At 47.5% G+C, this 24456-nt stretch overlaps 1 protein-coding gene across 1 annotated transcript in view; it reads left to right on the forward strand.

The window, feature by feature from the left end:
- LOC126523488 (sphingomyelin phosphodiesterase-like) overlaps positions 1–24456 on the forward strand; it is a 124248-nt gene that overhangs the window by 57574 nt on the left and 42218 nt on the right. Inside the window, exons 8-9 of the mRNA XM_050172093.3 lie at positions 8045–8125; positions 16140–16227. Of these exons, the coding sequence (XP_050028050.2) occupies positions 8045–8125; positions 16140–16227 (169 nt within the window). The remainder of the gene's footprint in view (positions 1–8044; positions 8126–16139; positions 16228–24456) is intronic.

Genomic DNA, 24456 nt, shown 5'->3' on the forward strand with positions numbered 1-24456 from the left:
TTGGCGTGCAAGTGGGCGGAGAACCCTTGTAGCATCTTTCCGAGACTGCGGGATCGATAGGCGTTGTCTTCTATACGAGAGTTGAACGAACAGCTTGATCTACATGTTCATTGCCGTTCATACCACAGTGACTTGGCAGCCACTGAAAAATTATTTCATGTCCTCTGTCGGTCAAGTGGTGTGTGGATTCTGTGATTTTCAAATACGAACTTTTCATGTGGACCGCACCGTAAGGCTACTACAGCAAACACTGGTGTGCCGTCTTCGAGTCGCAGAAAATCGACCATTTGAGTGTTGGTTCGTCATTAATGCACTGTAGAGCGACTTGAGGCGCTGCGAGTGCTGATGCCGTCGACAGGGTTAAGTGAGATGTTTTCAATTTGATACTGGTGGCTTTTGCTTGAATGACGACAGCTGTGCGTGAGTTCTTCGGCAGGACAGAGCCGTCAATGTATATTTGGGTCCAACTCGTGTAATAGGAGTTAGGTAAGCTGTTGAAAAGCCGGCGATGACGTATCTGCTTTTTGCCGCACGCCAGACATTGTCAGGTTGATCTTTGGTTGAATGAGGCAGCAAGGTGGAGTTGAAGGTCTCGATGCTGGTGTGAAGCAAGATCGTATAGCCTCACTATGTGCGGATACCGTTCGGCAGAACGAGGGGCGTGGTGTGTCCGCAGGTAGACAGGCTATAGATGGTGGCAAGGAGTCTGGGCGAGGTGCCTTACGTGCACTCTTAGTGCTTCAGCTGCGGTGTGGGTCTTGATGAGGTGGTCTCTGGCGATCGCAATGGCTGCCGCCGTTGACGCACTTCGAGGAAGACCCATACAAATCCGGAGCGCCTGGGCCTGAACACTTTGTATAGTAAGCCTAAACGTTTCCAAAACTTACAACGCAGATATGTAGCATAACTGACAATGCGCTGCTCATTTGCGCAGTCCTTCAGTTGAACTTTTGCGAGGAAGTACGCCTTTAACAGACCCAAATTTCACTCGTAATACAGACAAATTCTTACGGCAGAATAACGACGAACTGTACACAAGCAGGCATATGTGTGTAGTATTTCCATTAATGGCATTGCCTGCTCATAGAACTGCGACAAATGGGAGTTTACCGGCAAGCCCTCCTTAGTGGTGCAGCGATAACAGCGTTGTACGCGGCCAAATGAGCGACCTTGTGTCGTAACGATTCTACATAATATTAATTTATTTTCGCTTTTTGCCATAGGTAAAAGCGCTTCCGCACCACTTATCATGTAGATATGGCAAGAGGCACGATGGTTGCTAAGGGAAAAAATGGCATGAGAAATATTAGTGGTACATCGAGATTTGGTTTCTGGTATTGTTGGCAGCCTTCTTTCTACTCAAGCGGGGGGGGGGGGGGGGGGGAGGTGGAGGGCAGTAAAGTAACGGTTGCTTTTTTTTTTCTCACATTTCCCTGTTTTAGCATTTGTTTGCTGATGAATCCAAAGTGCTCGGCGATAGAAGTTTGGCTCGATATTTATATTTGCCATCGGAACAAGCAGCCTGACGAATTGGCTGACGATAGGAATCAGCTTCTGCCAACTTATTCAATGCAACATTACATCACAAGCGCTCAAAATAACTCGTATCTGAATTAGCCATTTCTCTTGTTTCAAGCAAACGTAATTTATTATTTGTGTCGATCACGGCTACCAAGACGGAAAGGTTCTAGTGCCAGTCGCTGCAGAACGCACTCCCTAACGGATGCGTTCTCCGAACTTATTTCAGCTGCTGCATGCGTATAGTGTCGAAAGGAGTGCTTGTGGCAAAAAAAAAAAGGAAGGAATTGAAATACTAAGGAAACTAATGCCATTTCATCTGCGAATATTTATTCAGTGGCAGTTTTTTACGACGGCCAACTTAAGTTTTCATTCTTCCTTTCCTGTGGATTGCAATGTGGAGGCAATTGTGGAGGCAATTGCCCGATCTTGATGACAGCGGCGGTGCGGCCCCTTCCATAGCAATATAATGAAAACAATGGAAAGTAAACGATACAGCCATTATACGGCCCATAATCTGGATCTGAGCCGGTGTACTGCGTTTTCAGCGCATGCCTCCAGCCGCGTGAGAATGGGCGTAGTCGAGCATTGCCGGTCAGCGCCGCCGGCGGCAGGCGAGCTCTTAACTATTTATGGAAGATTGTTGCCTACAGGCGACACAATACAAAAAGCTTTCCTTGCTGAGTTTCCTCCCTAAATGTCTTGGGCTAACACTGAATGACAGACATCAAGCGCCATTAGTTGAATTAGGGTACCAACACAGGACGAGGAACAGAAAGTTCGGCACGTGACTCAGTTTTTTAAGCATGATCAAACGAGGCGGACCGATACGGTATCCTCAGCTGCAGTGGTATCACACATGTGATAAAAAGTGCAATTCGCATGAGTGCTTTACATCTGACGAAATCTGTCCGCAACATTTGCGAACGAAGCCAAGGTAGCTTAGGACAAAGGTCACTTCCAGTTCGCTGCCTGTTATTGGTAAAGTCTCCACAAAATACCGTTTTCCTCGTTTTTTAATACGCTTATTCTCATAACTTCTATGCATCAGCCACGTGACCTTTGTGGCAGTTGGCAGGTGTTTCCTTTGAGCGAAGAATGCTAGGCGCGATATGTCACACACACATTGTGGTTAAATTTCTTGCTGGTTTTGAATATAGTCTTTTTTGGAGCAGTACTTTAACAACACTAGAAGGGTTGTACCAAGAAACCCTAATTGCGACCTCGGCCTTGGATGAAATTTCTTGCGCAGTGAGACGCATTTTGACCATGGTCACCTGTGCAGCGTCTTCGATAATTATACGTCCTATATGCATCAACAAGCGTTTGAGAGAAACCTTTATCATACGAATAAATTATGGAGTTGATTTTCTTGCAGTATTTAGCGTTACATGCATGGTGTGCAGGTTTTTTACAGACCTACTACGACGTATTTTGAGCGTAGCCTGGCAAATGGAGTTCTTAAGAACTACAAATAGTTTACGTCTCACCATTGTGTATTCCATCATTTCGCTTTTCAACCACTATCTTAGTACAATTTCGCAGAAGTGGACAGGAATATTACCATATCGAAATAAGCATAACGACTGCAGATTCAGACAGAGACGTTCTGTAGCAGCTGTCCTGACGTGTTATTTCTTTCAAATCAGTGTATTTGCTACCACAGTAACGCGATATTTGAATGAATGAAAATGAGTAACAAAGTTTGGTCACTTTACATTGGGGGAGAGGCAAACATTTGCATGGAGGATTTGAGTGAGTGTATGAAATGGTAGGCGAAATTCGGAGAGCGCCATTTCTTCAGGTTGCTCAAGTATCAGGCTGCACAACTCCCGAACATAAACTAGAATTGCAACACGCACCTTGATTGTGCTGGTTAATGAACCTTATTGGTTAATCAACCTGATTGTGCTGGTTAATCAGTCGTCGCTGGTGAGGTTGATTTTCACCGTTGTTCTTGAAGCATTAGAATGCGATCCTACGTGTGTTCTTCCTCAGCAGTGCTGTGTTCAAACTAGCATTTAATAGTTTTCTTTCAGTGGTCTCATAAAGGCGGTTACAGATGGAGTGGGCGCAATAGACAGAAGCGCATTATCACATAACGCTAGCAATGATAGACCAACGTGCGGTACTCGAGATGTCGTCAGCAGCGGCTGCCTCGAACGATGGCATGAATTCAATATCTGCGATAGAAGATGTAAAAGTGATTCCTCTATTAGGGAAAAGAAGGCACGAAAATGCATTTGCATGGAAAAAGGGTGGAATAACTTTGTAGAGATGATCGTGTTGTTCGCGCCTAGAGACACGCGAGTTTCCGACAATATGATGGCCAGACATAGGGAAATGTTGAGTTCTCTTTAGAAGGTCCATATTTTCACACAAGGAGATCACACTAGAGTCACTCGACACGGCACACAACCAGGGTACGCGTGTTTTCTGGGACGCGCGCTTAGAGTTCCGTGGGCTCGGTTCTACGCGCAGGACTAGCGCTCATGTAAAACATGCACATATGCACTGGCCTTCTGCGGCCACAATTAACGCCATGCGCCTCGGGTTGAGAGCAAGGGAGCGCATTTCCGACGTACTCTTGGCATGGAGTCGACTGCAGCAAGCCACAGGGCGCGTTAAGTTGTCGCGCTTCGGTCTCGAAAGCCACGCACTGGAGCGCACTCGGGCATTTGGTGCGTAGCTTAACGGCGATTTTAGGCGACCGTGCCCGCGGCAACACCCGCATCCGACGGGTGTTATGTCGCTCTCGCACCCGCTATCGCATTTCGCGCGCTTTGTGAACGTGGCACCGCTGACAGGCTGGTGCAATTCTTGATGGACGTTGTCGAGCTCCAGGTACTGGTCGCGCGGCGACCGAGGCGGGAACAGCGGTTTACGTTTGCGATGCAAGCTGTTCGCGCAGATGTCGGAGGTATACTACACCAGACGAATTATTACGGCTCCGCCGTATGCCGACACTGGTTATTTCATTGCAGAGCGCATAAGGAGCGAGAACATCACGATTCGAAGCATTAAGTATTACGTGGCCAGCGAAATGTATGCCCAACCATGTAATCGCCGAGCAAGAACCATTTGATTACTTCCAGTGCGTCTGACAAGCAGAGGTCGTGCCGCCGTGTCTCAGTTTCGCGTGAAACACGCGCGATAATGCGAAACCAAATAGCGCGGGCAACGCCGCCAACGTGCGGCTCGAAATGGTCAAAGTGCAAGGCGGCGGAAATACGTCACCATGCCGGAAGCCATAGCGGCCACAAGCTTCTGCGCGCCATCTCCAAGGCTGGAGTGCGTAGAGCGCGCTCTCTCATCGCTCACCGGAATTGACTTTCGGCCGTTAAGTTTACTTACAGCCACGGTGCTTACAGCGTGCGCTGCCGGCTAGAGCTCGCTCAAGCTCCGAAACTTATAGGGACAGGCAATCGCTCTGAAGATGAATCGAGGTAACCTCTGGTGGAAAGAGTGTCTATCTTATTGGCTAAAGCAAGCCCTGTTTGTATCAATAAACGCCGATTATTATCTTTATTTTTTCCACTAAAAGTCGCGAAAAATGACTTTCTCGTCCCCACGCGGCAAAAAGCATGAAGGTGCATAAGTGACCAATATTACCGTACGCAGCTCCTGATCTTTTTATTATTATTGAAGCGCAGTATACTCTTTTTCTGTTAAACGTTATTTCTAATTTAGAATGTGCAGGTTAGCCTTCGTCTGCAGTGTGTAGAAAAGCGGCGCATCCTTCGCTTGACGTTTTCGGAGAGTTGGCTTGGCTCGTCTATCGAAAAAATAACGACGCAGGGCTCCAGCCAGCCAGGACATTGGCGTGCACTTGTGGATAAACGTGATAAAAATATAAGAAATGTCTCTACAACAACGTAAACTCATTCTAGCAGATTTTCATTCAGAAAAGTGGTTGAAGAGGTCAACTTATAGGTGGTTAACCACAGTCGCACTCACCCCTGGGAAAGCATAACGGTGCGCGACGTTCATAATTTGCGAGGAAACCTATCGGCATTGCTCTCACTTCTGAGCGTTGCTGGAGGAGGGACCTTATTTTTTGGATGCCGCTGAGATCGGAAAATCCTGCTCGCAAAATATCCATGAACTTTTTTGAAGTAACCGCTTTATGTGCAAACAATACCGAATGTCAGCTTTTCCTTGTGCCATAAAAACAAACTGGGCCTTCAAAAATCGGTTGCCAATCTCTTTAACGTGCCCATAGCCTAATGTTTTCTTCTTGACCCCACGATGGTGCCGCGGAGGCTGTCCATTGCCCTCGCGCGTCCAGTCGAGATGCAATTTCGTGTGTAGTGGCGGGCTTCTTGCACGCTCGGAAAAACTTTTCTCTAGCACGTATTGAGGGACAAAAAGCTGTATCGGGAGTTTTTCACGTTGCTCTGCAATTTTCTCATCGATATGTTTAATCTAATTATATTATTGGAGAAATTGATTAGTCAATTAGAACTAATTATATACTTAGGCGGAATGGAAAAAATAATCTGTGTATCACCAAGAGACGGCAAAAACATTACTTTGGCTCAGTCGAGTTACGTGGCATTTGCATATTTTTAAAGTTTCACTTAATTAATGTGCGACACCCTGTATATACGTACTCGAGCAGGAACGTTACAGAACATTCAGTTTAGTAAAATTACAAATTTTTGCACGATTTTCATCGTCCTACTGTACAGTCCTTAAAATTTTCTCAGGACTATTTTATTCATGTTGATTTTTTCATGCGTTCTTGCACGCATGCATGTCTAGGCGTTGTCTTCTTTCGCCTCAACTTTTGTTGACATGGCTTTTTTTTTTCTCAAGGAAGTCAGGTGCGCTGATCCTGCAGATAGTGCGTTGTATTTTCGACTACATTGGAAATAACTACGCCCGTACCGTTAACTTTACCTACTCTGCGACAAATTGCCCTTTGTAGTCTCATTGAGACCTACATTGTGATACCATTTGCGACTGACTACGACGCTCTAGAGACACGAAAGGGAGGGACTTCACAGCGAACCCGTGTGAAGTCGTCAAAGAAGGCGCTCTCGTTAAGAAATCACATGATGACGGTTTTTGTCAGGTAACAAATGGAAAAGGCGGTGAAAGGACTGCTTAACACAAAGTGCGTCTACAATAATGCAACGGGGCAGAATTCTAAATTAGTCAGTGCAATTAATCAGGGTGCCGATTGGGATCGCCGTAGGAAAAACTGCCAATAGAGGGTAATCTCGAAAGAAATGAAAAGACTGCGCGCTTTGCTCCCATCATCTCTGAGCTGGCACGCAAGAAAATATAAGAGGCTGTGAGGAAGCCGTGCCATGACCGCTATGTTTTTATAGCGCGCAGGATACAAGAGAACGGGTAAAATGTTAGTATGGCTCTCACGGATGTAAATCTTTCCAAGAGCCATATTCGAGCAATGTTTCATTTTTCTCATGCGCTCTTGAGTGCTACAGCGAAGCTAGACACACGCGGCAACTGGGCATTGCCCCCAACGCAATCTCTGATAAAGTCAGGTATGGAATGCGACACTCGGTAATACACGCAGGTACAGGTCAGGCCTTTGCTTTAAACAACTCCTAGAACCTCTAACTTTCCATGCGGCCCTTGAAATTGTCATCGGCTCATGGCGAACGGAATCAAACTCAGTTCAGAAACGTCCTCGCAAAACTGCGGGACGGGCTCCTAAATGTGAATGTGTTCGATACCTCGTTTATGCATGTACTGCCGCATTCAGTGACAGTGGCTCCTACTCTGAGTTTCTGCTAGTGTACCTTTGGCACTGACGTGCTTGCTCTAATAAAAGAAACAGCAGGTTCCACAATTTGTGCAACTTTATCAAGAGGCGCGCAAGCAATATTATCGCTCAAATAAATGCATGGAATATAAGTACACTTTATTACCTTCACATCATTTCACGGAGTTTCCAACTTTTCCCTTAAGTACACATAAATTTAAGTTTCTGAAGCCATTGAAGATTTCTAAATATTTTTCACCTGTGGGTTGATTGTGCATACAGTGCGGTGTTTACCCAGAAATTGTGAAGAGTATATTATAGGAGTTATTAGAGATTGGTTGTCACAAAGCGTATAGACATAAAGTCTGAAGAAAGTATCTACGCAGTTATACCGCTTGTGGTGAAGGCTAATTGCATTTTCATCTTATTGTGTATTTCGTGCTTTGTAGTGCAGCTCCTGTACTCCTGTGTTATTGTGTCTATGCTTGAGCTTATGCCACAACCTTGATAATATGCTAAATCGTGGCTCCTGAGGGGGCAAAGGAAATCCAGAAAAAAGAACAGCGTAAACATTAATATTCAACAAGCAACAACCTGTTGGAGTCGGGAGGTCGATGCTGAAAAGCCGCCTAGGATTATGTACGTGCATTTAAGACGCCTGCACGATCGTTCTATGATGACAAAAGGACAATCTCAAGCTATATTTCTGGTAGGCTTCACTTGTGCATTGAAGCAAATTCGGGAGGTGTTTCTGTCTTAATTCTGCTCTTCGGGTTCTTTTTTTATTCACAGAGGAGCCTTCTATGCCATTACGCCATTTCCTGGGTTGAAGATAATTTCTCTCAACATGAACTACTGCAACACACTGAACTGGTAAGATTGTCATTTTACTGCCAATTTAAAGAATAAGCTAAATACCTTCCATTTCTGAAAACGAGAGTGAATTACACTGCCATAAAAAAAAGGTGCAGTTTGATTTTAACGCATTTTAAACAATATTTTAATGCAGCTCCTCAGTGCATTAAAATTCTTGCGTACAGTGTGTCGGAACGGAACGAAAACCAAAACGAAAAACGAAGGAAAACGATGTTTCTGTTCCGAACGCCAACGTAAGAGAAACGCTATTATTTGGTTTCGGAGTGAAACCGACATATTTTTCGTCGGTTTTCGGGTCAACGAGAAAGTCGGCAATCCGAGCGATAGCCGGTCGAGCGCTTCACTAACTTCAGCTTGTCGCTCGGAGCCTCGGTGCGCGAGCAGATCGGCATCGCAGCGAAACCCAGCACTTGCGCGCTGAAGAGCGCGTTTCGTTTTCTACAGGTAGAACGCTTTTTTACCAAAGTGTTATTGTTTAAGTTCATATTGTCGGAACAGCGATCGCGCATTTCGGCGAGTACACTCGATTAAGTGCTGCTTCCGAGATTATGCCCAGTGCGTTGACTGAAGGCCCCGAGCATAATCTCAGAATTCATAATTAACTTACTAAAAAAATTAACTACATTGTGTTCATCATTGCCTTGCTTCGAAAATTTTTGCATACGAACAAAACAGTTATGAAACGCTACGTGTCATTTTTGTTTTTGTTCCGGAGCAGAACCGGCACGGAATCTTTTTGAGTAGAATGAAACTAAAATCAGAACAAAAAACATTTCGTTCCAGAACCCTGGCCTCATGTTGTAATAATAAATTTCCGTGCAAGTGCAAAGTGCGGTCTATCTACTCTGGTGGAGCGGTCCCTCCGAATATCTACACCGTTTCGAAATACATCCGTGAAGGAAAACTCGGGCAATTTTTCAAGGTCAGCGGATCTGAATGACTCTTACTGGGTGCGTTCCTCTGCAAACTTCCAGAAGTCAAGCTTTTCAATCGCTGCCTAATTGCACATCTACCTCTCTTGAACAAATGAGGTTATGACATTAATAATTATTTCTATGTAAATTATTACATATTAGGAAATACGTCCACATGTAGATATAGGTTACCCCAATTTCACGATGTCTCAAAAACATAGTCCCCAGCGCCTGACGCGCGTCCTACCGACCTACAATAAAGTTTCTCCAATCCAATTTCGCAGCTAAATAATCCTGCTAAAGAACTTTAATAAAGTACCGTAGTTGCACGTACATAACGCGATAAAAAATATGACCCGACGGAAGGATTTTGGTCTCAGGAACATCAACAAAAATAACATAGAATGACTGAAAGGATGCCAAGTTTCGGATTCATAATTTTGACTGGGCAGTTCTACTTAACATTTCAAAATCCAGTTGTGAGCACAGCGCATGCCCTGCCCCTTTTCTACGTATCTAGCATCCATGTTAAGTCACGCTGCCCAGCCATAATCAAACATGTTACGATTATAACGCCAAGTGATTCCTCAAGTAAACAGGAAAGGAACCTTAAAAGCGGATGGCCGCAGCGTATTATCCAAGGTTGCTGCGAAATGCCGTCACAAAATACCGTGAAGAGAGCAGTGCTCATGGCTCGATCACTGCCGGCAAGAATGACGTCATCCTCCGTGATACACAACGTTATTCAACAAACGAGGCTTCGAAATACCCGTAACACAATCGAGCAAGGCAAATATTTTTAACAGATTGTGGGATACTGCAACGCGTGACTTCGAAGGTCGCTCGCCTGACGCGCCTGCACAACAGCGCCTATCGTCCGGCTTCAGGTAGCGATTACTCCGCCGTAAATAAATAACACAAACTGGTTTTATAGTCGGCCAAGTACGATAATGTGCTTTTGTAAGCTGCTGCATCGATCGTACCTGCGGGCTGCTTGAATCAAACGCATCTAGACATGCTTACAAATATTTATGCACTGGAAACACAAGTGACCTTGCGAACACTAGCTCGAATCCAAGAAACAGTCATTTCTGAGGATCGTAGCTCGTAGCTACCGCCGGTTCTACGATGCACCGAGCACAGTCCCCGAGCCCGAGCCTCTGCTGCGCGCTTGATGCTGCCGAGGCTGCTGACTGCGCGCACGTTCCTCATCTTCCTTACAATGTCCCCGCGGAAATAAAGGAGCCATCCTGGCGACTTAGTTTTCTGGAAGGATGGTAGAATTGTGATACGGCTTGAGACGCTGAACGTGAACGACTTCGCGGTTATTACGTCGCATGTCGGACGGTGGCGTTAGCGGCTCAACCAGATAATTAACGGGTGATGTTCTCTCGACAACGCGGTATGGACCGTCGTACTTCGGAAGGAGTTTTGAAGCGAGCCCAGGCGTGCGGTGTGGCAGTAACAACCAGACGAGAGCGCCCGGGAGAAAAGTGGGAGTCAAGTTCTGGGCATCGTGAACGGCTTTTTGGCGGTTCTGGTCGTCCGAGGTGAATCGGCGGGCAAGCTGGCGACACTCCTCTGCTTGTCTGGCGGCTTCCGAGATCGGCAGGCATTCAGATGGGTCCGGCCAGTAGGGCAGAATGGTGTCGATGGTGTGCGAAGGATGACGGCCGTAAAGAAGGTAAAAGGGTGAGAATCCGGTAGTGGCCTGAGTCGCGGTGTTGTAGGCGTAGGTGACAAACGGAAGAACTAGGTCCCAATTAGAGTGATCAGGTGAGACATTCATGGCGAGCATGTCACCAAGAGTTCGATTAAAGCGTTCCGTGGTACCGTTAGTCTGTGGATGATAAGCAGTGCATTTACGATGAACAATAGCGCATTCAGCAAGCAGTTATTCGATGACTTCAGATAAGAAGGCGCGGCCTCGATCGCTTAAAAGTTCACGTGGACCTCCATGACGAAGGAGAAAACGACGAAGTAGGAAATTGGCGACCTCCTGCGCTGTAGCATTTGGTAGAGCAGCAGTCTCCGAATAACAGGTTAAGTGGTCTACCGCAACGATTATCCACCTGTTGCCGGCAGGAGTGAACGGAAGCGGCCCGTAGAGATCTATGCCCACGCGATCAAAGGGTCGGGATGGGCATTGTAAAGGCTGGAGTTCACCGGCGGTATTGTGCGGTGGCGCTTTCCGGCGTTGGCGCTCATGACAAGAGCGGACGAACTTTCGAACGAAATTATACATTCCCCGCCAGTAATAGCGGTGGCGAAGTCTTTCGTAGGTCATGAAGACTCCCGAATGGCCACACTGAGGGTCGACGTGGAACGAGGAGCAGAGTTCTGCTCGCAAGATTCTCGGAATGACGAGTAACCAGGTGCGTCCTTCTGGGGCGTAGTTGCGTCGATACAGTAGCTGGTCGCGAATCGCAAAATGAGGCACTTGGCGCCGAAGCGTACGTGACGCTGGAACTTTCGACGTATGCGAGAGAAGGTCGAGCAGAGATGCAGTCCAGGGATCATTACGCTGTGCAGCAGCGATAGTGTCAACGTCCAGAGAGGATAATGTGCACTCGCAGAGGGAGTCGTCACTGGCCTTCGGGGGAAGCGGTGATCGGGATAGCGCGTCAGCGTCGGAGTGCTTTCGCCCGGAACGGTGCACCACGCGGATGTCGTGTTCTTGGATTCGCAATGCCCAGCGGGCAAGGCGGCCCGATGGATCTTTGAGCGTCGACAGCCAACATAGTGCGTGGTGGTCGGTCACTACGTCAAAAGATCGGCCGTATAAATATGGGCGAAACTTGCCAAGCGCCCACACAATGGCCAAACACTCCTTTTCTGTAACGCTGTAATTGGTCTCCGCCTTGGTTAACGTGTAACTCGCGTATGCGACGACGTATTCTGGGTGGCCAGGTTGACGCTGTGCCAACACCGCGCCAAGGCCTACACCGCTTGCATCGGTATGGATTTCGGTTGGCGCTTGTGGGTCAAAATGGCGAAGAATGGGTGGCGTCTTGAGAAGACGGCGCAAGGTTGTGAAGGCGTCGTCACACTCTGGAGACCATGATGAGAGATCTCTAGCGCCGCCAAGGAGCTGCGTGAGAGGCGATATAATTGACGCAAAGTTTCGAACAAATCGCCGGAAGTAAGAGCAGAGGCCGATAAAACTGCCTAGCTCTTTCATAGTAGTAGGTTTTGGGAACGCAGTAACAGGACGTAGCTTCTCGGGATCCCGGCGAATGCCCTCCTTTGACACGACATGGCCTAAAATTGTTAGCTGACGAACAGCAAATCTACACTTCTTCAAGTTAAGTTGCAACTCGGCGTTGGTCAAGCAAGTGAGTACGTGCTGGAGGCGGAGCAGGTGTGTTGGGAAATCAGGGGCGAACACCACAATGTCTTCAAGATAGCAAAGACATTTTCCATTTGAGGCCACGCAGAACATTATCCATCATTCTTTCGAACGTAGCAGGTGCGTTGCAAAGTCCGAAAGGCATGACGGTGAATTCATACAAGCCGTCTGGTGTAACAAAGGCAGTTTTCGGGCGATCGGCCTTTGCCATCGGAACCTGCCAGTAGCCTGACCGCAAATCCAGCGAAGAAAAGAACTCGGCTCCCTGCAAACAGTCCGGAGCATCATCGATGCGTGGTAATGGGTAGACGTCCTTCAGCGTGATCTTGTTCAACCGCCGAAAATCAACACAGAAGCGGATGGAACCGTCATTCTTTGTGACGAGGACCACGGGAGAGGCCCATGGGCTTTGGGAAGGTTGAATGCCTCGACGGAGCATGTCGTCGACCTGGTCTGCAATGACGCGACGTTCCGTAGCGGACACGCGATATGGTCTTTGTCGCAGGGGTGAGTGAGTGCCAGTGTCGATGTAATGCTTGACTGTCGATGCACGGCCAAGAGAGGTTTGCGCAACGTCGAAAGAAAGGCGGAAGTGCTGAAGGATTGCGACAAGTTGAGATCGCTGCGAAGGCGTCAGATCTTCAGCGATGAATGGGCTGAACACACCAGTCGATGTTGAGTCTGTTACGGAGAGGGCACTCAGCTCATGGGCGGCAGTAGAAGACAATTCGTCGAGGGCGGAGACAATTCGTGTTGGATCGACCGACTCGACGTAACCCAGGCATTCGCGGCGGAGCAGTGATAGCGGCGATGAAAGATGATTGTAAATGGGCATCGTGTTCACACCGGCGGCAAGGTCAAGAGCTGCAAAGGGCAAAGGAAGCGCTTTTCGGGTAACAAAGTGATGAGAGGGCATGAAGAAGACCGTCCCATCGGATATGGTACTACAGAAGACTGGTACGAATGCTGACGAGCACGGGGGGATACAGGTGTCTTCTTTCACGACAATTTTAGCGGCAGGATTAGCATCGACCGAGGCAAGGTCACCAAGGTGGAAAAGTTCAATCTCAGCCCGAGCGCAATTGATGATGGCATTGTGACGTGACAGAAAATCCCATCCTAGAATAACGGCGTGGGAGCACGATGAAAGAACTATGAATTCAATCGTGTACAAAACGTCCTGTATGATCACACGGGCAGTACAAGCAGCGGTAGGGTGAATGGGTTGAGCACTCGCCGTTCGGAGCGACAATCCAGACAGAGACGTCGTCACTTGACGAAGCGAACGGCAAAACCTGGCATCCATAACTGAAATAGCGGCACCGGTATCGACTAAGGCGACTGTAGCGACATCTTCGATAAGCACATCAATGACATTGGCAGGTAAAGGAGGAGGACTTCGGCATGTCGACACTTGCGCAGTTCTTGCCTCAGGAACTGCGTCGTCTAGTTTCCCTCTTCGTTAGAGACGGTTCGTCGACGCATAGAGGAAAGCGATCGACGACGTGGGGAGGGTGACCGGAGGCGTTCGAAGCGAGGACGGTGATCAGTCTGGGAGCGAGCTGCTGATGGGTCGAAAGATCCGTAAGGCGCATTTGAATCAGGCGGCACATAGGGCGCTCGGCGATCGTCATCGAACGCCTGCGAGCGGCGGCGGCAGAACCTTGCGACATGACCGGGACACCTACATGCGAAGCATATAGGGCGATTGTCCGGCGTACGCCACGGGTTAGCGACGGCAGTGGTGGTCCAGGGGACAGGAGGGGAAGGATGGTGCACAGGCTGCTGGAAGCGACGCACGGGCACAGTGCGAGGGGCCATTACAGCAACCGTAGCATAAGTGACTGGTGTAGCCACGACATCCTGCTGGTGAACAGCCGGCAGCGCTTCCGCGACCTCTTCATGGATCACGTTACGGATATGAGACGGCAAAGGGCTGGCAGACTCCTGAGTGACGGACACCAGAGATAGCTGTCGTGTGACTTCTTCGCGGACGAAATTCTTGATTTGCGTTATCAGGGAGGCTTGTTCTGGGCCGGTGGTAAGGCTGCAGAGTGATGCTGCATTTGGTGTGGGATGTCGCCTTGTCAGAGCTCGCTGCTTACGCAATTCATCATAGCTCTGGCACAAGCTGATGACGTCGCCAACAGTGCGCGGGTCCTTGGTCAGAAGCATTTGGAACGTGTCATCGTCGATTCCCTTCATGACGCGCTTGATCTTTTCCGCTTCCGTCATGGCAGCGTTCACGCGCCTGCACAAATCGAGAACGTCTTCTATATAGCTGGTGAATGTCTCCCCCGTGTCCTGTGCGCGTGTACGCAAACGCTGCTCGGCTCGGAGTTTCCTAACGGCGGGTCGGTCAAATACTTCTGTATTCGACGTCTTGAGCGCCGACCACGTTCGGATATCCCTTTCATGATTTCTGAACCAGAGACTGGCCACGCCCGCGAGGTAGAATGACACATAAGCCAGCTTGTCCGAGTCATTCCATTTGTTGTGAACGCTCACCCGTTCGTAGGACGACAGCCACTCTTCAACGTCGTTGTCGTCGGTTCCGCTGAAGATGGGAGGCTCCCGCTGGCGAACGGTGCCAGCGCAAGGGACGGGTGGCGATGGCAGAGTCTGCTGGTCGGCGTCCAGCATGGCAGAGGGTAGCGTCCGAGAACGGAGTTCCAGGATGGTAGAGTGGAACGTTACCCCGCACGGCTCCACCACTCATAAAGGAGGTTCATTGGGGTTCGTAGCGACCGCCGGTTCTACGATGCACCGAGCACAGTCCCCGAGCCTCTGCGGCGCGCTTGATGCTGCCGATGCTGCTGACTGCGCGCACGTTCATCTTCCTTACAATGTATATATATATATATATATATATATATATATATATATATATATATACAGTGAATGGGTCACTTTTCCCGTAAAGTTGGAATTTCTTTGCATCAATTTTGTTTGCTTCATTCGTTTTTACGGAATGTCTTTTAGCTGACTAATGCGAATTGTGTGCATTGTCTGCAACCTTCCTATGGTTAGATTGGATGCAAAAGTCTAATTCCACAGAAAGAGCTTTATCTATTGAAATAACCAAGTCCAAGTTGCTTCTCCGGCTTCATAGCACAGTGAAATATTTTCACTTTTCCGATTGTTAGGCCTAATTGTAACGCAGAAGAATAAACACAATCGCATGGGAGAATATGAAGAACAAGTGTCAAACTCACCCTGTTTGTTCGCCGGCATGGGTCAATTTTATCTACAAACTCTTGTAGTTCAGAGAAAACCTTTCTCGACGCGTTTCGTGTAAACCCCAGATATTTAGCGACCCATGCCGTCGAATAAAGAGTGCGATGTTAAGCGTTTGCTTTTCCTACTGTCCCGTGTAATTGTAAATATTTTGTTTACGTCAATTACAACTATGCAGCATGAGTGTAGGTCATGAATTGTCTTCGGAGGCTTTTCGCATGTGCGCCGAAAACGTATTTGTGTTTCCTCAGAGGGATTGCAGGGCGTTCGGAGTATACCTTGAGGCGACGTTAGCCTCTCTTTCCAGGTGGTAATCTAGTTCAGCGCCGCGTCGGCGCGTAGTGATTGTGCCGCTTCGGGGCCACCGTTCCCGCGGTGCGAGCTATGTGGCATGGGATTTCGAGTATCACATTCTGAATGAATTTGAAACCACATTCGCACATTACTGCTAAGCAGCTCGCTGTTAGATGCTCGTTGGCGCTTGCGTTGAAAGTGGCGTCTTGCAATGCAGGTGGCTTCTGCTGGACCCTAGAGACCCCGCCGAGCAGCTTGCTTTCCTTGTCAGTGAGCTCCAGGAGTCCGAAATCAAGGGCCAAAAGGTGAGGACTGTGTGATCGACAGTTTCTGCTTCTAAAGACAATGCTACGCCTTTACGTTACAAAATGCCAATCTGATTTCGAGGTACGTCGTATCGCGCCAATCCGGCATAATTCTGACCCTACAAGTCCTTCGCAAGCACATGAATTTGAGTATGCGATTAGTTTAATATTTCGCTCACATCAAAACGCAGAGAGGGAGCGGATGCACATCACGTCGGCTCCGTATACCACGAATGTTCTTGTAGCGCAAATCGCCAAAAAGCCACCCGCTATTGCACGCCAACGGACTCAGCTCGTTCCCAGGAACAAGTGGATACCGAAAACCAGGTGGGATTCCCATTTTTCAAGCCTCTACGACAATATTTTGGCCGGACCTCGTGGCGGGAGAGGCGCGAGGCCACGCGCCGGAGCCGGCTTCCTCAACAATTGCCGATCATTTTCTCAATGATGGAAGTCACCGTAGAGGGGTGCAGCATATCCCAGGAAGAAGTGGATACAAGCAAGGGATGGAAGGAGGTCAGACACAGAAGATCAGACCGGCGAACCTCCCAACATCGCGAGAGCACCTTGTCGCCGACGCGGCTCGACAAGCGCAACAATAACCCATGGAAAGGCAGGCTAGAGCAAATACGCAAGGCAAGCAGAATGCCACATTTGCCAAGAGGGGATTACAAGATTGTGATCAGACCGCGTGGAGGACTCAAAATATCCGAGCACGGTATAGTTCCCCTCACAGCTGCGGTGCAAGATGCGGCAGGCATTCCTCGAGACGAAAGGGAGGAGGACATTGTCTGCCCCAACAATTATCAAAATATCCTCATCGTCAGTACATCGGATCAAGAGCGTGCAAACAAATATCAGGAAGTAGCACGTATCAAGATTCAAGACACGTTTTACGAGGCCAATTCTTACGAGACAGCGCCTGACATGACGGCCAAAGGAGTCATCAGAGGAATCCCACTCGACGAGGGCCCAAGAGACATCACAGCAGCGGTGGTTACGAGTAAAAACCCAACGGCGATAGCAGCAAAGAGACTAAGTAATACTACCACAGTGATTGTGCTCTTTGAAGGACACAAAGTGCCCACGTACGTCCGATACAGGGCAGCGCTACTCCCTTGCTCCCTGTACAGGAAACAAGTGGATTTCTGTCACCAGTGCAACAGACTTGGACACAGAGGAGATGTATGTCCCAACCCTGACAACAAGATTTGTGCGGGATGTGGAACATCAAACCCAGATAAAGACCACAGGTGCCAACCTAAATGTCAGTTATGCGGCGAGGACCATCCGACCGCGGACAAGACGTGCAAAGCCAAATTCAAAAAGCCCTTCATCGTTAAACAGAGACAATGGCACAGACTGCAACGAGAACGACAAGAAGAACATGAAGACGCTATCTCAAGAGAAGACAGAGCAGAGTCTCGCGGAACGCCTGGCCTCCTAAACGCCAGGGAACGACGCTCCAGATCGAGAACAAGGTCTCCATCCACCACCAGATCATTATCCCGGTCCGGCTCCAGGCAACCGGGGACACGATCCCGATCCAGGTCCAGAACTAGGCCATCCTCTTCAGCAAACCAGTCTAACACGGTGAGCTGGGCAGACGTGGTCGATGGCGTGCGCCCGGGGGCTGGTGGGGAGACTGCCATTAATAACGAGATCAAGCAACTAAAACACGAGAACATGCAGTTGAGGATTTTGCTAGCACGTATGAGCGATGAAATCAAAATTCTGAAGGAAGGAAAAAGCCAAATAAATCAGGTAACTCCCACTCCACACGCGAGCACGAAAGAGCCATCTGAAATCCCGGACAATAAGATGGACGAAGGGGATGACCCCCCTCCACTCAAACGCAAGGCCCAAGCCATCAGTGATAAACAAGATACCGCAGTGGTAGATAAAGCATTAGCCGATATTCAAAAGACCCTAGCAGAAATACAAAAGTCAAATGAAAAACGGGACGAATTGATGAATCAAATCGCTAAGGCAATAGCAGCAATTATGAGTAGATTAGACATCCTAGAAGCAAACCAGTCACCAGGTAACGGACTCCCCTCCGTTGCCTCCGAAGCATCACAATCATTACCCACTTCACAACCGCATAATTATATAAGATCAGCTTCTCTGCAACCTCCCGTCTCCCTCCCATGGTCGCACCCGAAATGAGGCGCGCTAAAAAAGGGTTCAGGATATGGCAGTGGAATTGTAGAAGTTACGAAAACAAAAAGTCAGTTTTGCAGCAGTATATAAAAGACAAGGATATACCGGACGTCATAATTCTGCAGGAAACACATGGGATTGCAAAGCTAGCAGGATACAGATCTTTTGGCTATGCCGAAGGGGACACCAGGGCATTAACTACGCTGGTAAAAAGAAACATAACTTGCGTGCAGCACAACACAGGCATAACGCACATTGACAATATTCTATTGGAACTCATCCCACAAAAAAAGACAGGACGTAGCTTATTTATTCTCAACATTTATAGCAACCCCATGCTACATAAACACAAATTCAAGAACCTATTCCAGAAAACACTCAGACTTGCTGGAGAAAATCCGGTAGTTATAGGAGGAGACTTTAATGCCCCGCACACCACGTGGGGATACTTATATACCAGAGCAAAAGGAAGGGACTTATGGAACGACTCGCAAGAATTAGGCCTCACGCTCGTCACAGACCCCGCCACTCCGACCAGAGTAGGCACGGCGCTAAACAGGGACACAACCCCAGACCTAACCATTACCAAGAATATTGAAAAGGCGACGTGGCACAACACACTGGAAGATTTGGGTAGTGACCACCGCATATTGGAGTGACACGTCAGAGAAGGGCCGAATAGACCCAAGGAACGACAGATAAAATTAATAGACTGGGAACTATTTCGTAGAACGCGAGAGACGAAACAGCAACGATCAATCGCAGACATAGAACAATGGACTAAGGAGCTCAGTGATGACGTCAAAGCTCCCACAAAAATAGCACCACCTGAATCTGACTTGGATAAATGCGACAGCAGACTTCTCCACATGTGGGAAGCTAAGCACTCGCTTCAGAATAGACTTAGCGGTCAGAAGCATAACAGAAAGTTAAGAAAGCGCATAGCACTCCTCAACGAAAAAAATAGAAGAACATGCTAAGCAATTGACCAAACAACAATGGGACGAGATATGTAATTCCATGGACGGACAATTAAGCACCGGCAAAACCTGGCACCTGCTCAGGTTCCTGCTTGACCATGACAATAACAAGAAAAATCACATGCAAGCCATTAATAAGTTAATACACGCATATGAGGGTACAGAAGAGGAATTTCTCAATGAATTACAGCAGAAATACTTAAACCAGGCACCCCCTTGCATCTATCCTAGCTACAACGGGAATACAAACGCAAAATTAGACGAGGAACTCACGGAGGCAGAAATCCGCGCGGCCCTACAAAAGTTAAACACCAAATCCGCCCCAGGCCCGGACGGTATAACCAACAAGACTCTCAGGAACCTCGATGATGAATCGATAGCCAAACTAACAGAATACATAAACGAGTGTTGGGTAAAGGGAGAAGTGCCAGCTCAATGGAAGAAAGCGACGATAACGCTTATTCCAAAAGCTGGTAAGAAGCTTGAGATCGACAACCTCATACCAATCTCCCTAACATCCTGCGTCGGAAAATTAATGGAACATGTAATTTTAAACAGAGTAGACAACTTCTTAGAGGATAATAACATATACCCAGATACAATGATAGGATTTCGCAAAAATCTTTCGACACAAGATGCTATGCTCCAACTTAAGCATCAGCTAATCGATTATAAAACGCGCTCGACAAGGGCCATCTTGGGCCTTGATCTTAAAAAAGCTTTCGATAATGCCAACCACGCAAACATATTGGAAAACATCGCACGAATAGGACTAGGGCAACGGACGTATAACTACAACAAGAGCTTCCTATCAGATAGGAAAGCAGTCATCTCCGTCGGAGGGCTCAAGTCGCCCGAGATCGACATAGGGGGGGCCGGCACGCCGCAAGGCGCTGTTATCTCGCCGATGCTGTTTAATCTCGTCTTGATGGGACTCCCCGAAAAATTAAATCACATAGAGTCCCTGAATCACACAATCTACGCGGACGATATTACCATCTGGACCTGTGATGGCAGCGACGGATCAATAGAACAACGACTCCAGACTGCAATTAACACAGTAGAGGAACACCTCATAGGAACAGGCCTCACATGCTCTGCAGAGAAATCTGAACTTCTATTGTACCGCCCCACACTTAGAGGCAGGCCTCCCAAAGCATACGACAGAAACAAGGCTCATGAGGAAATCAAGCTACACACGAAGAACGGGCGGCATATCCCAATAGTCAACCAGCTCAAAGTGCTGGGTCTGGTAATCGAGAACAAAGGCACAAATAGGGAAACCGTAAAGAAGTTAGACACAAAGGGAACAAACACCATGAGATTAATCAAACGAATTACTAACAAGCACCAAGGTATGAAGGAAGAAAGTATCATACGGCTGATACAGTCATTCGTAATCAGTCAGATCACATACGTAGCAGCATTCCACAATTGGTTTGCAGCTGAAAAGCGTAAAATTAACAACATGATAAAAAAAGTATACAAACTAGCACTAGGTATTCCCATCAGTACGAGCACGGATCTCTTGCTAAGGTTAGGACTCCACAACACACTGGACGAACTCATAGAAGCACAACAAACATCTCAAGCAGAGCGACTAACCAAAACCAAAACGGGACGGCATATACTAAGCAAACTAGGAATGAATTACCACAATTTATACGGGGAAAAGAGGACGATAACGAGAGAAATTCGTGACAAACTCCTAGTACCAAATATACCCAAGAACATGCATCCAGGTTACAACGACGGCAGACGCAAGAGTAGAGCAGAGAAAATTATCCGAAGCTTTGGGTCAGACGACAGAGCAACCTTCGTAGACGCTGCTGAATACCCAGACAGAAATAGCTATGTAGCAGTAATCGTAGATCACACCCAAAAACTCCTTACAAGCGTATCAGTTAATACCAAACATTCCGAGACCGCAGAGGAGGTAGCCATTGCACTAGCATTGGTCTCCACGAATGCTCAGTCCATCATTAGTGATTCTCAAGCGGCCATTAGAAATTATGCAAAAGGTAGGATCTCTCCTGAGGCATGGCACATCATCAGAGTCAATGAAGCAAAGTTCTCCAATGCAGAGAAGAACGGCAGGCAATTGCTCTGGTTCCCAGCGCATACGACTCCAGACATTCCCGCAATGAACCTCAACGAGGTAGCACACCGCGAAGCTCGAGGTCTCACTCGCCGAGCTGAGCAAAGAGTGACTTCCATCGGTCAGGAGAACGCGGAGGAGGAAATCTGGAGAGAAAAAGATATATTAACACGAGCGATATTACCAAATTCTACCAAAATCGGAGGCGAGTATTACCACCGCCTCACACTAAACTGAACAGAGCTGAGTCCGTTACTTGGAGGTGACTACAAACAGAAACTTATACGAGTCCCGTGCAACTAAAAACTTTCTACCCCGTTACATACGAGAGCGATATGTGCAAGCTCTGCAAGTCTGTTAGAGCCACCCTTCAACACATGTTGTGGGATTGTGAAATATACCAAAATAAAATGGCAGTCTCCCCAGAAAATCTACGGGCGCGGTGGTCGGCCGTGCTGCTGAGCTCAGAACTCCAAGACCAACTTTGGGCCGTCCAGCGAGCCAAGGAAGCCGCACGGGAGCAGCAGCTCCCAGTGGCCATCTAGGCGGCCCCAGGCCCGGGCCTCCCAATCGCCGGATTCCAAATAAAGTTATCACATCATCATCGAAACGCAGCCATCGCGGATGGGATCGAACCCGCAACCGCATGCTCACCAATGCAGCGAAGTAACAGCCACTAAGCCACGGCAGAGGGTTATTTGCGCTTTCATTTTGCACGGGCCAATTCACACACATTGGAAGCCGGTTTGAAACCCATCGCAAAGATTTTACGGCGCCTCGGAACAATGCCGTAGCGAAAAGAGGTAAGCATTGCAGATTATGTAGCTTTTGTCTTTCCGTACGTTAAGCTATGGGCACAGAGAAAATCTTATCCGTTTGACGGTTTGCTTTAGTCTACCACATTTGCTAAAGTGTTGTGTTAAGATCTCTCAACCAGTGTCGGCGATGTATACCTGGCACTACTGCCTACTTTAGGTTTATAGGAATATATGGCAATGTAATAAACGCGCATGGTTAAAAGATCAAAATTGTAAATGATAAAATGTGCCGAAAATAAGTGGAAAAAGGTATCTACTCAACGTATCATTGATCAATGCTTACGTGCTTCCGGCTCTTGTGTGCACCTTCGCACGAATAGCAAACTTCTCAGTAAATAGTGAGTCCTAACACAATAAAAAAAAAAAAACTGCAGAGATTTTGCTTTGCGAAACCATGATGTGCTTATGAGTTACGCCAAACAGGGCTGACCACGTGTATCCACTGCACGCCATACGGCCGTTTTTGAATTTCGTCTTCGTTAAAATGCAGCCGTCGTGAACAGGATTTGATCCCGTGACCTCGTGCTTAGCACCGCCATGCTCTAGCCACTATACAACCACGCCGGTTAATCCTAAGAGATAGCGAAAATTCTTATATTGAGTTTTTCAGCTTCTCTGAAGCATTCATATAGGATGCTGTTTGGTGATTGGTCTGGAGGATATGAGGCCCATTAGGAAGTAGAATTTTTACGTCCAGACAACGAAAAATAAAAAAAACAAGACCGCCACGAAATGATGGTTATCTTCTGTACTTGATCTACTTAGGATAGCGTATAGAAGTTAAGCCCGTTGAACGCCATGCAATGTTTTCCAAATCTTCTTTAATCGCCAATTGTTTCGCAGCTCTTGTGCAAATCTTGAACGCTGCAATGTGTGCTTCTGTGTCCGTGCAAATCGTGAAATACTTCTCACGTTGCCAGTTCTTCAGTCCCATTTTCCCCTTCGACAGAACAGGTTACCCTGGTCAAGCTCCCTGCCTCTTTACGAATTTGCGCTCTTGTTCAATTTACGTAATTTTTATAGAGATGTACATATTTTGCTTTTGACGTTGTCTTGATCCATTCTGCCTTTGAAATTGTTGGCGTAGTGGCCATTTCTGCGCTTTGCTGCCTGACAAGGTATTTCAGTACATGATTGGGCGATCCGTCCACCTACTTTCATAGAGTTCACGGAAAGCATGCAAGATGTCTAAACACACAGCGTGATCCGAACCATCTGCATTTGTAATAGGACGGAGAGGTGGACTGGTTCGTATTGAATTTTCTGAAAAACCTTGAGTGCAGGAATGACGACGCACGAAAAATGTGGCAAGCAACACAAGCGCTCAACTCAAAACTGATGTTTTCTATGCGCTCGAAAAAAAAAATCTATGCGCGGGTACATACATCGCGCAATTGAAGAAAATCTAAAAACTAGCAAGCAACACAAGCACGTGTCTAACGATGGTCAATGGTGCTAATCAAATTCAAGGATGATTGGCTTACGCATGCAGCGGCTGGAGGAATGCCACTCCATGCTTAAGCCAATACTCATGCAAAACAATTCGACTTCATTGATAGTTCGTGATGAGAGAACTTCGCTGTTGCCTTTGAATCTATGTTTGCATTCTAGTGGGGCGCGTTTGTGTCTTCACGGTGCTTTGGCGTAAAGCGCAGTTGCAGAAATTTCCGTATGGAATGGAGGATGTCGTTGATTTCACTCTATGAGGATGAGGTAACGTTGATCTCTGGAACAACAGACTGTAAAAGGCTCAAATTAGCCTAGCTAAACGCTGAAAAAAAGCAAGCAAGTTTTCTTTTGAACTTTGCTTTATAGATTCTTTCACATGTTTTTTTTTCTTGACATGCTGCTATCAGTTTCTCTATAATAAATTTAATTGAGGAGAGTAAGCAGTGGTCAGTTCGCGCTTGTGCTCGTGTCGTTGGCGTCATTTTCTTGCGCTCCTGTTGCTGAATGACACCTTTCAATGAGCATGCGAAACCCATTAGAAACCCTCTTTACCTCTTCTTCTATTACTCATAACTACTCTAGTAGTAAAAGAACGACCACCTAGTTCTCCATAATTAGCTTGCGGAAATGACAAGACGACGCGAAGGCTAGGCGCGATGATGTAGTTTGATAAGGTGTCCCAGGGGGCTTTAGATAGGACACAATCACGACAAGCGCAGCC

This window comes from Dermacentor andersoni, chromosome 6, assembly GCF_023375885.2.
Source record: "Dermacentor andersoni chromosome 6, qqDerAnde1_hic_scaffold, whole genome shotgun sequence".
NCBI lineage: Eukaryota > Metazoa > Arthropoda > Arachnida > Ixodida > Ixodidae > Dermacentor > Dermacentor andersoni.